Raw genomic sequence first — 14,301 nt, forward strand, 5'->3', positions numbered from 1 at the left:
CAATGAGGCGGTGGGCATCGGATCGGCAGCTAAGGTGTGGGGGAAACTAAAAAATGGCGTAAAATTGGAAGCACTGAACGTTACTGAACGTTAGATCTATAGAAAAAAGACACTTCCTTTTTTCCGGACCCGAGTTCGAATAACTTTTTTTCATATTCGGACTCGAGTCCGAATATGAATTTTAAAAATTCGGATTCTAGTCCGAATATGAAAAAATGTTATTCGGACTCGAGTCCGAATAAAGACGGCCATTTATATATATGTATATATATATATAGGATCTACTTTGACCGGGGAGCGCGCAGGCCCTATAAAAAGGGCATAGAGACGCTGACCTTTTTCAATGGAAAATTTCTTATATGGAAAATGACGTAGTAAATTACAGGTCAAAGTCATAAATAGTGACCAATGACTTTGCAAGTTATCTTGACCTCGTAGAGTGTCTCTTGGCCGAGAAATCGATTGATAAAGTGACGCGGTCCAACCAAAGATCGTTCATACGAGATAGTTTGTTCACTCCTTTCTTTGAGTCTATTAAAAGAGTGTCTGCAAAATCTGGAGGCGTCCTTGTCGAAAAAGAGCGGACTTTGCGAACAGTGTAAACCCTACTTATGTGAAAAACAATAAAAATTTGTGAAACTAACAAACTGTGCTATTCTTTCTTCTTCTGGAGAAACGAAAGAGAGCTTCAAAACAAAGACTGCAGCGCCATCTGAAGCAATGCGTGGATTTCTGCGGACACTTTTTTGGCCGAGTTAACAATTTTGTTATGTACGATCTTTGGTCCAGCTGAGCGATTATCAAGGCCGTGAGCATGCTTAAAATTAAATCTAAATCTATACTTTAGAGGGCTCTACGTAGGGAGGGCCATACACATAAATAACCATGATGCTGTGACCTAGGTCAGGGTGGGCAAGCCCTACTCTTGTTGCCAAAACCGGCAAAATAGTAATTGGGAACCAGTGAGTGAACTCGTCACACAGTGAAGTCAGTTACAGCTGAAAAATGTGTGGCGAGTTCACTGGAAAAAAAGTATCCAAATAACAGTGAACGACACTCTTCGGGAGAAGTGGTCCCGACCTAACTCCTTAGAAATTTATACATGTGTACACACTCTGAAACAAATACGGAAGTCGAGTAAAAAAAGCTGGCGTAAAAATGGGTTTGGGCCTTTTCTATAAATTTACGATGCAGTTCTACACAGTTTTGTCACTTGTGTCTTTCTTCCTCCTTTTCTGAGCTTTTTTCCCCTTCCAATCATTTAATCTGATAGGCCTAACTTTTGCTTCACCCCCTGTCGAAGTTGCCCCGTTTCGCCCATGTCGAATTTGCACCTGCTGTAAGAGTGAAAAGTATGCGACGACAGAGTTTTCTGGAGCTTTTTGACTAAAAATAGAAAGTAGAAGCCTAGGAAGCACAGATTTTATTTTTAGATAGAATCAAATGTGCAATGACAAACGGGTCAAATGATACGCAAAAGCCAAGTCTAGGTTGAGCGGCGTTGAAGTTGCCCCGTGGCTGAATTTGCCCCAACCTATGTGACGAGATTAGTGGAGGTATGTGACAACTTCACCGTGTGACGAGTTCACTGATATCCTAGTGTGGGAACTACCGAAAAAGCACCAATACTTGTGCCTTGTGCATTGAGACTGCACCTCTTAACTTTGACATTTTGTCTTGTAACTCCTAATCCAGGTGCCCATTATGGATGGGATCGGGTTGAGTCGATGGCCCGACTCGTCGCCTGAAAACAAACGCATTTGTTTTTTAGGAGACGAGTTGGGCGCAATCAGCTTGTGCCATGATAGCCACGCGCCCTCAATCTGACTAGCAAACCGCCTTGACCTGACCCGATCCCCCAATGGGCACCCCGTATAATAGATCTACATGAGATAGTTCTACCATTTTCAGAATTTTCGTTTATTCCTAATGGAGCTAATACATGGTGCTCATTAGCAAGAATCGCTTGTGTTCGGTTTGGTCATCATGGCTAGCCAGATTTTCTTCCATGGAGGGAGAAAGACTACTATCGTGGCACAAACCGAACGAAATCGACTCGTATGACCTTCATTGCCTTCAAGATTCAGGAACAAAAAAATAAATGCGTAGGGCCTAAGTCTTAACTTGTTTTGAATGCTGCGAGTCGGGCGATTAGGCTGAGGCAAGGGTCTATTTATATTGTACATTGTCATTGATGATTGAAGCCACCAGAAATTGAACTGAACCAAGCGAAACTGAACTGATCCTCCAGGGCATTCCCTACATTCATGCGTTGAGGCTAACAAGGTACTATGGCAACAAATCTAGACTTAGACCGTGATGCGTAGAAGGCCCCTAAGCCTAATTTTTTTTCAAACGTCAGTCATTAATTATTTAGTGATGGTCTTCACAGCTTTTTTTCTAGTTACATTATAATTCAAAGAATTATTAAAGTAGTGCAAACTGTCAGTTCCAGTAACGTCCGTGATAGAATGCTGAAGGCCTAATTAATCATCTAACATTTTGAGGAAAGGTCACTGCAGGAGTAAGGTAGGGTTTTTTTAAAGTGACTTTCCTTCCTTTGGAGTACATCTTTCATGCTTGCCCACCTGAAGACAACGAACTCAAAGAAAATCAGCAATTAAAGGTAAAGACAAGGATTTTGCATGCCCATTGCATCTTTTGTTCCACATCTTCTCTTATAATTTCAGAATAAGAGTAGCTTGTTTTTCTGCTGGATTAAACACAAGCTCTCCAAGTTGGCACTGATAGTGGTAGAGTCATATCCTGCCCACTTCCGAAGTCAAAATTTTGTAAATTGTACTGATGGAGGCATGAAAATGTTATAGTTCAAAACCTGTATATTAAATTTTTTTTTTCTGTGCAGACTTTTCCCCTGCTGAATTGTGATTTAGACTAGCTTCCGAAAAGTTGAGATGGTCCTGATGGGCAGACAGGTACTGCAGTGACGAGAGGACTGTTTTTCAGTAAAAAGATCTCATCAAACTTCATATAAGAAGGTTCGAACAAAATTGAAGGTAAGATAGTGTATGGTTCTATCATTCAAGTTTGTAGAGCAAAAGGTTTGTTAACTCTTAGATAATAAAAGAATCAGAATGTTTGTGGATTGTTGTAAAATTAGATTTTGGCTTAATTTTTTTGGAGAGAACTTGAAGATTGTGTGATGACAGTGGACTTGCATTCACTGTAAGTTCTCATGATTGAAAGTGTGGTTTGGTACGCACATTTGTCTTCCTCACAGGTATAGCAGTATGATAGCTGCTGTTGAAAGATATCATGTGTGCAAGTTGCTGTAAAAATTAAAATAGCTCAGTGCGTAACTGACTGAAGTAGTCTAGATGTCATCATTTTGATAGCAGTTGAATACTCTCAGCAACTAAAGAAAGTGACCTGCAAAGATATAGTTAAACACAAATATTTCGAACACAGTGAGGGTTGACTAATGTGTTTGACACATCTGTTATCCGAGTAAACTGGGTTATAATAAAAGAAGAGATATATTTAAGAAAGTCAAGGGAAGTACCTGTGACGGTAAAATGGTTAGAAACTAAATCACTGTCATCACGAAAGGCATTGGAGATGGATATTGAATTCGGAGGTCCTGTCTCATAACCTCAGTATTGCAAGGGGTCTTAAACCTTTGCCGTTTTGCAATTTGAATTCATATATCTGGTATCAATAGTGCGTACACCTTGTTCAGTGTCAAATAAAGAGAAAGGAAGAGAGTGATGCTGATGAGCATTACAACTAAAAAAATATTACTCTTACATCTGATCATTATAATGTGGAGGCAACCAACACTGGTCAGAGCACATCACCAACTCTTCCTGTATAATCACTTCATCAATGATCAATCCATAGATTCAAGTTCAAACAACAGCACACACACATGATATCACACATGCATACAAATGTGCACAAACACAATCCATACATCGTAAGGCCCAATGTAGTGCCACTGTCTGTCTGTGATCACTCCCTGCCACCCAGCAGCTACCCTCACACGACTGAACTCAAGGAGGTTTTAGTGCTTTATGCACACTTCAAGTAATGTACGGTGAAGCATCCAAGTACCCACAGTGTGTGTGCATCATGCTTTGTGAGGGGGGGGGGGAAGCCTTGTAACCTGATACTCTCAATGACGTTGGGTGTGTTGTTTTCCATCATGCTTGCAGGGCGATTTGAATTCCTCTCAAATTATGAGGAAAAATTTGATCAGGCTTTTTGAGATAAGTAGTTCGACTAATCCATATAGATGTTTGAGAAAACAGTTTTGCCAACATAAAGAAAATATAGCAGATCAGTCATGGGGGGCCGGGGGGGGGGGCTGTAAACTTCAAAGAAATATTCTGGTGGCTATGTTACAGCCTGTCAATGTGTTTCCTATTGAAAGGTGAATACTATTCAAGAAAGAAACATCACACGCTGTATTGTTTGCGCCATTTTGTGATGCTCTCAACAATGCTTAAAAGGGGAAGTAGGGTAACAGCATCTTCCATATTTAAGGCATTTGTTCTCTGACACTTTGTACAAATGGGCAATCTTTGACTTGTATTTTTTGTTGTTGTTGCTTAGTTACATGTTTTGATGTTTTCAATAATTTCAGATGCCTGGCCGGCTGAAAGTGAGAATTTTGAGTGCTAGGGACTTGCCTGTGATGGACAGGGCCAGCGAACTAACTGATGCTTTCGTTGAGGTAAAAAGACCTGAAACTAGCAAAATTCATACATAATGAAAGTGGTTGGCCAGTGCTCTGGTGTGGTTTTCTCCTTCCTTCCTATCAAACATCAATCAATCTTATCTCTTCTTTTTTTGATATGTTACTTTCAAGTAACACTTCTTATCTTCTGCACAAATGTGTCCCTGCTGGTCATTATCAGTCATATGAAGGAAATTTCAAAACTAAGTTAACATTATTTTAAAAAACTATCATCTTTTCTCTACTATTTAAAAAAAGAATGAAGTAAATATGGCCATATTTGACGAAAATACAGAACTTTTAATTGTGCGAGGTGAGAAAACACGAAAATGAGAAAATGGCCTCCGAAGTTGAGTTTCCATAGCAATGGGGGTCTTAGAATTGAGATAGAGACTTGAAATTTAGCAGTTATCTTGGCTATGCCACTACAAAGTAAAGTACGGAAGTAGAAAACTATTCTTTCTCAGAGCAAAAACTTATGGACAAAACACAATTTTCACGAAAATGGACTTCACGTCAAATGCAACAAAATATTAGTATTATACTACTAGGTATCAGATACTAAATTTTCAAAGTAGCTTTAGGCCTATGTCAAATTCATCTGTTTCATATTAAAGGCCTGAGAATTTTGGTACCATACTTTTACCTCTCAGTCAATGTTTAAGAAAATGGCAGCTGTTTCAATTTAACATAATAATCAAATAATGCTGAAGTCGCTAACTGATTGCAACCCCATGATTGACAGATAATAAAAAAGTACAGTGTGCACCAAACATCTCTACATTAACAGAGTACAATCAGTATAACAAAGAAATGAAGCCTAAATTTTTTTCAAGACTGTGAGATCATTACAAATCAGTATTCTATTGCCTCAAACACGATGATCTGTCTTTGTATCAATAAAAACACAGAGCGTTGTCTCAGCCGGTGTTGCACAGGTCCCCACAGCGAGCGAGTCGGCTAGCCTAATACTGAAGTGTACTGAGTACTCCCCGGAGTTTCACGGAAGGATTCTTGGGAAATAATTCCAAGCCAATGACTTTACCTTAATAGAAAAAGAACTGTTCTTTCTATTTGTACTTTTCTTTTTGCCGGTATTTTACACATTTCGTGTAAAGAATGATCTTTGAAAACTTACACTTTTTTTTCAAGGTTTTGTATCCAAAACGCCAAAGGCTAAAAAAAAATATCCTTGTGAAACCACGCTCAAAGCTGTATAGTTCTCTGCCAATGAAAAGACGGTATTTAATCATCAATCTTTCTGCAAAGCATTCGAATGCATGGGTGTTAATTTTGAACCGGCCGACCTCGCATTCCGACCGCGAGGGGTTTCCCTTTCCTCGGTGATTCTCCAGCTCCAAATAGTCAGATATGCAAACAATTTACACTATTGTAACGAAGAAAATCTGAACTTTTTCAACGTGTTCAACATTTGTTGTTTTATAGCAAAAGTGCAAAGGAACACAGATCTGAATTTCCCCCATTTCATCGAAACCACGCGCTTGGAAGGCTGCGAGTCGGCTTACGTGCAGTATTTACGCTACCTTATTACAGTCGAACCTGTGTAAGACGGAATTGCAAGGGAGCCAGAAAAAAATTCCGTCTTAGACAGTTTTCTCTTAGACAGGGGAATTTAGACGAAGGTGGAAGGGGGGGGGGGGAAAAAATATGTCGGAGGTGGGGTTCAAAGGCCCTGCCAATGGAATCAAGGATCGCTTGTCCGGTCGACAAGCAGTGGTCAAAACTTCACACCTCTCAACTGCTATCCTTCTGATACTGACATGCGTCACTCTTACTTATCCTGTTACCACCTGTGCTTGCCTTTCATGGGACCACTTTTTGACCTATTAAAAACAGAAACGTTTGAACATCTCCTTTGCTTCCACCCTTAGCCCCACCCATAGGTGTAACGAGCACAGTCAACCAATGCGACCCCTCATTGCCATCATGTAAAAATGATTCGAGGAACTCTTTTTCTCGGCTGTCGTATGATCTGGGCGGCAGGCATTGGTCAAACTAATTTCACACCTCTGGCTTCTGGCTACCCAGGAAAGTTTGCGTAGTGGCTCGATACTCGAGCACTCTCACGTGCAATCGTGAGATTTCACACCCACACTACCCTGACCATCTGCATCGCTCATGGCTCTTGCACCCCTACTCCCCTTCCTCGCTTAGCGGCAAAGCCATGGCATAAAGTTTAGAGCCGGCGGAACCAAACTTGCGAGTTTTGTTTCGAATAAGGGCTGAGCAGACAAAGCATTTTCCGTCTTAGACAGGTGAAACCCTCGGATTTTTCTTTCCGTTTCCGCATTGGACAGGTTTCCGCTTTATACAGGTAATTAAAGAGGAATATATCAAGGGGGGAGCAGGGAGATTCTGTTAAGACAGGTTTCCGTTTTATACAGGTTTCCGTTAAGGCAGGTTCGATTGTGTACTTATGCAATAGCACCATAAACACACGAGAGCACACACACACACACACACACACACACACACACACACACACACACACACACATACACACACACACACACATGCACATGCACATACAAACACACACACACATACACACACACACACACACACACACACACACACATGCACACATACACATGCACACTCACACACATACACTCACATACAAACAGACCAATAGGCATGCACACACATGCACATAGACGGCCTCGGTGGCCTTTTGGTAAGGAGTCCGCTTTGAGAGATCTAGAGGAAGGTTAATTAATCTTTAACAAGCACTACAACACAATAAAAACGGATTTTTTAAGTCAATCCAAGTGTAAAACTGAAAGATCAAAAGACGATAACAGCTAGCAGGGCACGCCCACACAGTCAACTGTTTACGTAAAAATGCTTGAAGTGAGCTAGAAGCTACCGTTTTTACTCCGTTTTACCAATCAAAGTTGTTTACATTTCTGACCATTCATGCTCGAAAAGGGGTTAAAATCTAAAAATAGTTGCGGATGATGAACGTCGAAGCCAAGATATTCCACTAGTGGAGAATCCTTTGTTGAAGCAAAGGTGGCCATGAAGTAATGATTCTAAAAATAATCTCTCAGCAACACACTAGCAAGGTCCAAATTCCTTTGTCTCGTCAACCAAGCTTACAACAAACCACACACACCTCCAAAATAAATCGAAATAGAATATTTATAGTCAATTATAGTTGTTTATTTTTATTTTAAATGAAGCAGAAGACATCAAACTTTCAACAGACCCAAAAAACTAAAATTTTTGTCTTTCGAGCCTCGTAGCTGATAATAGCACACTGTGTCTTATGACAGATATTGAGCGGGGCAAACAGATATACGACATGACTTAATTATGTTGCAAGTGCTGTACAATACTTACTAAACATATATGCATTACGAAAAGATTTCCGCTTCCAACTGATTTCGCTCTGTACCTGCTAGACTTTTATGTTTTCATAGAAACCCTTGTGAATTAGATACTTGGTTTTGTTTAATAGATAGATTTTCTTGTTGAAATGTTACAACACAATCTTATCAAACAGATTTACACATTCTTGTTCTACTAGATAATGTTTCTTTCAATACTAACATTAACACATTCTTGTGGAACCGATTCATGTTCTTGTGGAATTTTGTTGAATGGATACACGTTCTTGTCGAATAAATGCATGTCCTTTTTGATGAGATACACGTTCTTGTTGAATGGATACATGTTCTTGTTAAACATTTTATATCATACAATGCGTTGGAAATAGGTACTTGTCAATTATATTATTAGTTTAATTATATATCTATTCATATGCACTTTTTAATGCAAAAAGTACCCATCTATCTTGAACAGAAGTTGAGATATTTGTGAGTGAAGGTAGGAGTCACCTGGTGTCAGAATTAAAATTAATATGAAAATGGCCGCAAAAGTGTGGAAGTCAACACTGTAGTGTCCTTGGAAACTGCCTTTGATCCACGTTTTTCAGTAAAGTCTTTGCAAGAATATTACTTTAGATGGAGATAAAAGATACTGAGTCCAAAACAAAAAAATTCAATAAAAATTTCCAAATGGGTGGAAAAATATTGGTTTAGTAAATTTCATTATTTTGACGAATGTCTGCTGATGTCACCACAATGCTACTCATATGTTCATGTGTGAAATAGACACCTATTTAAAAATTTTTTCTTTTTAAATCAAATGCTGTGTTTTGCATACATAGACTGGAACGTACGCTGTCCCTGTTCTGTCTGATAGGTTCGCTTTGGCAGTGATACCTTCAAGACAGATGTGTGTAAGAAGTCCCTGCACCCACTGTGGAATTCTGAGTGGTTTAAATTTGAGGTAAGGCAGACTCCTGTCTTCATGTGATTTAATGCTTCATTTCCTTTTGTTTACTCATGACATAAGACCCATGCTTACTTTATGGGGAATATGGAGTCAGAGGCCAAGTGTATTGTGTCTGATATTGCAATTGTATTCTCTTCATATTCATGTGCAGTTGAACCTAATTAAGATGACTACCATAGGTCGAGGAGAAAAGTGGCGATCTTAGGCAGGTGCTCCTATCAGACAGTGTCATTGTAATATATGAAAAAAACAAATCATGGGGAAGTGGGAACAGGTCGCATGTACATGTGATTGTCTTGGATAGCTGGTCATTAAAGCAGGTTCCTTGACTCCTTGACTGTATTTTATAAGAGACAAATTTGATTTTACAGAAAGTATAGGCCTGATTTCTGAGCTATTGATGTTTTTAGTTTTTTAGTTTTAGTAGAGGTTTTACAGTGCTTGCAACTGCATAAGGTCATATGAGCGCCAAGGGGTGGATGTCAACGGAGAAGTCCTTACAGGCATTCAGACTTACTCTGCTCTCCTCTCTAGCTTCAACAGCACAAAGTCTGCTTCGACTGTCAAGGCACCCTGGAAATAGCGGGTCACAAGAGTGTGACAAACATACAAAAGAAGTAGAGGACAAATGACGATAGAAAGGATTAGGAAAAAAACCCAGCAGTCCCCTGTTGCAGATCAGGCACAGTCATGAACATGACATCGATGAATCGGCCCATTTACAATTCTACTGTGCTTAAGAACAGGTTAATATTCCCTCTTTGGGAATGGCCTAAAGACACTTCAGTCAGTAGCACCACCTCAGGGGGTACTATTGATGTTTCTATCAGTTGGGTCTTTGAATCTTTGAATAACCACTCCGCCTCTTGTAAATTGAGATCATAATGGCAGAGGAAGGTGGTGAGGTTGGGGGGGGGGGGGGGGGGGGTGGCAGAAAGAGAAGAAGAAAAGGAGGATGACAGTAAATAGTCTCAAATGTATTCACCTCTTCATGTGATTTTTTTTTTTTTAGTTCTATTTTTTTTGTAATGGTAAAAGCCTAGTTTATGCATCTCTTCAACAGGTTGATGATGAGGTCCTTCAAGATGAGCCCCTCGATTTAAGGTAAGAGAAAAGTTCCCTTCCAGGAGTTTAACAAGAAAAGGCATTATTTTTGTGTTTGCATTCTGCAGCAATTTCTTTACGTGTGATATCGTGATGCTCTAGTGTAGTCTTTTCCAATTTTGTTTCTTTTCAGTGATTCTGTTTTCTTCATATGTTCCTGGAGAATTATGTCTGTTATCATATTGACTCGTGCTGAACTTCAATCCTGTGACGTCAACTTGAATTTAGCTATGGCTTTAGCCAATTTTGAATCATGCTGGTCTGTGACGAAGAGCATCCTTGTTAAAAATGTCAGTGGAAAATTTACAAACTTTGGTTTTTTGCATTATCTTCATGACGCTCCTTTGACCTGGTTAGTTCATTCAGAAAATGACGCGGAATCGGAGGCCCCATCTTTAAAATGGCTTTACTGTGTTGAAAAGGGATGTTGAAATCATAGAATATGAATATCTGTGATCTTTGATGTTTAATGCCTCTACTGACATAATTTATATCATAAAGGTAGTGGGTACCGGTGTCTGTGGTGTAGGGGTAAGGCACCTTGCTGTTGTACGTAGAAGACATGGGTTTGATACCTGTGTATGGTGAACCGTTATCAAATATCTCTGTCTTTCTGCTGGGACGTTGTGTCCCTCTTAGCCCAGGTCGCCCTGTCAGGCAAAGTGGAAGCTGCTCGTCTCCTAAATAGTCCATATTGTGTCAACAGGGGCATAAGACATCTGCAGTTACAATAATTATTACTTGCTGTAGGATGTGGGGGCTGCTTTGCTTTCATGCCCAAACTGGGAACTGAAGGGTCTTATGCATCTGTTTCCAAGTAAATATCTACCCTGTGTGGGAGTGAAAGTCATGCCTTCGGGGATGCTGTTTATCCCATTATTTCTGTTAATTTCACCGAAAGAACTGTCTTTATTCTCAGCATTTGTTTTCTGTAAACTCCAAATCAGTTGAGTTTATTTACTGTATTTCAGTTGGCAAATGCAACTTCGTAAATTTCCAGTTATGTCCCCAAAATTCTAGTGGCATCCCTGCATTTCTTTGCATAGCTTGACTTATGGAGTATGACCCCCATGTACGCAGGGTACTGGACTATGACACGTACAGCGCCCATGATGCCATTGGGAAAGTCTACATTGACCTGAACCCTTTGTTGAATCGAGAGACTCCCAACACCATCAGTGGCTGGTTCCCAATCTACGACACTATGCACGGTAATGTTGCTTGTAGCATGGGCTCAAACTTTTACCCAGCAAAAGCTGTTGTGTTTTGTATGGTTTGATTTAACTTTTGGGTTTGAGGGCCTCAAGGGTACAAGGGTATGGGTACCTAGAGGGAAAAAAAAAGGGGGGGGGGGGGGGGTCTGAGGTGTTGGATTCCTGTTGAAGCTAAATATGCCACATTGGGCAGAGATGTTAAAAGCTGGCCTCCTGAAATCTATTAAAATACCAGACTTCTATAGATGAATACACTCTAGCTAAGTAGTAACTGACAAAAAAGGCCCAAATCCTACAGTTTCACCTTGTTGGCCATACATTTTGAGATCTTTGAAGTTCTTCAGCAATATTATATATATATTTGGCATGCTTTGCTAGAGACATTAAAAATTTCTTCTGTGATCCCTTTTATGAACTTCCTAAAAGTGCAGTTGCACTTTCAAGTCAAGCTTTCCACAGTGCAACTTTTATTTGATGTGGACAGTCTACCGAAAAGGACATTTATTGTGCTGTTTTTGTTGTTGTTGTTTTTTTACAGAACAAAATTTAAACTGTGCACTATAAAAATGCCCTATAGTTCATCACATTTGTATTAATATTTTCACTGCAACGTTCTTTTTAGTTATGAGTGGAAACTTGATAAATTATACATGTTCAAATTTGCCCTAAATCTAAAATAAATACAAACCGAAACACTCTGATATACTTATTCAATATTCCTCTCTTTTCATTATGCCTAATTTACGCAAAAGAAATCAAAGCCTCAGAACAAGTCTGTTCAGTACTCAGTATAAACCAGTAAATGTGTCATGACTCGGTGATATCATCTTAAAGCTTGTCCGTTTGCCTTGATTTTGGCGAAGTTATTACCCATCTATCTTGAATAGATACTAACAATTTTTAAACAAGAGGAACTCATCCTTTCAGAGATGGATGTTGAAATTTTATGTTCTGTCTTTTAGATAACCCTGCAGTGTTGGAAGGGCCATAACCCCTTACAATTCCCAAGCAACTACTTAAGTTTTCCTCAGTTTCAGTTGACTCAGACCAAACGGGGATGTAAGTGTTTCGGTCTGTGGTGGCGCTATTCTCTGCCCTACTTTACCTTCGCCATAGGCCCCGAGTTGAGCAATGCCACAGTCAGCGAGCTGTCCCCAGACCTCACTAATGTGGTCCAGTCACTCCGACTGTCCTTTAGATTGTTCAGTTCTCCTTGATTGTGCTTCCTGCTCACAGTTCCAGATGCTCTTTGCCTTCGTTTTGTTTTGCCCAGTAGGTTCTATGTGAAGATGGAATAGTATAAAAATCAAAAGATAGCTACTCTAAGCCCTGGAGAAGTGGTAAAAAAGCTATGTTTTCATAGCAAACAGAAGGTGAATCCTAGTAAATAATTCCTTCTTTCAGGACCCAGTGATAAGGCCGTGTGAGAATTAAAAAACATATTTTTTGGACATTCTCTGTTTTCTTAGGTATCAGAGGTGAACTGAATGTGCAGGTGCGAGTAGAACTATTCAGTGACTTCAATAAGTTCCGGCAGTCTTCTTGTGGGATTCAGTTGTTTTGTAGTAAGTATTAATTGTGTATGTATACTTCACATGCTTTTTATGTTACTGTTCATCTCAGAGTTTGAGCAATTTCTGTAGAAGAACAATATTAAGTTCTTCTTGGTTTAATAATTTTGGTGAATGCGGGAATGTAAAGTCAAATTTTTGACAGTTTCATCTGTATTTAATTAGTTTTGAGCATTTGTTGTCTTTCTTATGGCAATGCTTATTTGGGATCTTGTGTGTTCTTTCCTTTTCTTTGAGATTTCTGCTGTTTATAATATGATCTTGGATATTGCTGGAAAAAAACAACTTTTTCTTGGAGGGTCGTTATTTCAAATAGTGTTTTGTCTTGCTTTTTATTCTAGACAGGACTTGCCCTTGCTCTTCTGAGGATATGGTATAGATGTAACACAGGTATAGACACTTTAAATAAACTTCTTTTTCTACCTTTTTCTCTCTCATCAGCCAGCGAGGTTCCCACTGGGTGGAAGGTTCAGAGCATGCTAGGATTTATTGAGGAGCTGGTGGTGAACGATGACCCAGAGTACCAATGGATTGAAAAGATTCGAACACCGAGGGCCTCCAATGAGGCTAGGCAGAGACTGTTCTCTAAACTCTCAGGTACACTGTGTTACTTGTCCTGTCTGTCTGTCTCAAGTACGCTGCGTTGCTTGTCCTGTCCACTTGTCCTAGAGTGGGTTGCCACATGGTTGAGCTCTTCACCTTGCCCTGTCTGTTTATCTCAGTCTGTGGCCTAATGGAACACACACATACATTATGAATGAGATGAAGGGGATGGGGGTGGGGGAGAGAAGGAGGGTGGTGTTGTGAATGAAGATGTTGAGGTGTGGGCTTTCTGTAATTGTATTTTAGAAAATAAACGTTTTGAGAATAATTTTTCAAGGGCAAATTGTGCTGATTTTCTGTCTACAATATTGATTTTCATCCATTTATCCTGCATATACCCCGCCCCCCCCCTTCCCCCTTTTTTTTGTGGAGGATAAAAGTGCTATATTGCCAGGAGGGTAGTTCTTGAGTTCTCATAAACTCTGTTGCACGTTTATGTGTTCAGAAAGAGGCTGAAAAATAAAAGTAGATTCAGACAGAATTTTGCTTTTGATTTGGTAGGTGTTTTATAGCGTTCACAGCTGCATAAGGTCATATGAATGTTCGGAACATGTTAAACATTTTTAGTTTGGTAGGAATTAATTTTGAATTTTTAACTGGGTGGTGGCTGAAGCCTAGTCTTATCGATTTTAAGACCACCTAGGGATCTTTATCGTGCACACCTTGCACACTGGACCGCCAAGATTTTTTTTCTCTCTCCGAGAAGGCAAGGTGCTGAAAGACGGCACTAAGAAAGAGCTAGGAGTCGCAGTAGAAAGAGTCGTGAGCCCAGAGGAGGGGGTGGGGG

General features: G+C 39.8%; 1 protein-coding gene across 1 annotated transcript in view; it reads left to right on the forward strand.

Moving 5' to 3' along the window:
* Window positions 1-14,301, forward strand: part of LOC101847147 (C2 domain-containing protein 5) — a gene marked incomplete in the record, with an annotated part of 96,074 nt that overhangs the window by 2,413 nt on the left and 79,360 nt on the right. The window contains 7 exon segments of the mRNA XM_013088323.2: window positions 2,867-3,017; window positions 4,607-4,696; window positions 8,930-9,016; window positions 10,086-10,126; window positions 11,207-11,337; window positions 12,810-12,905; window positions 13,353-13,508. Coding sequence (XP_012943777.1) covers window positions 4,607-4,696; window positions 8,930-9,016; window positions 10,086-10,126; window positions 11,207-11,337; window positions 12,810-12,905; window positions 13,353-13,508 — 601 coding nt within the window.

This window comes from Aplysia californica, unplaced genomic scaffold (assembly GCF_000002075.1).
Source record: "Aplysia californica isolate F4 #8 unplaced genomic scaffold, AplCal3.0 scaffold00723, whole genome shotgun sequence".
NCBI classification, from domain to species: Eukaryota; Metazoa; Mollusca; class Gastropoda; order Aplysiida; family Aplysiidae; genus Aplysia; species Aplysia californica.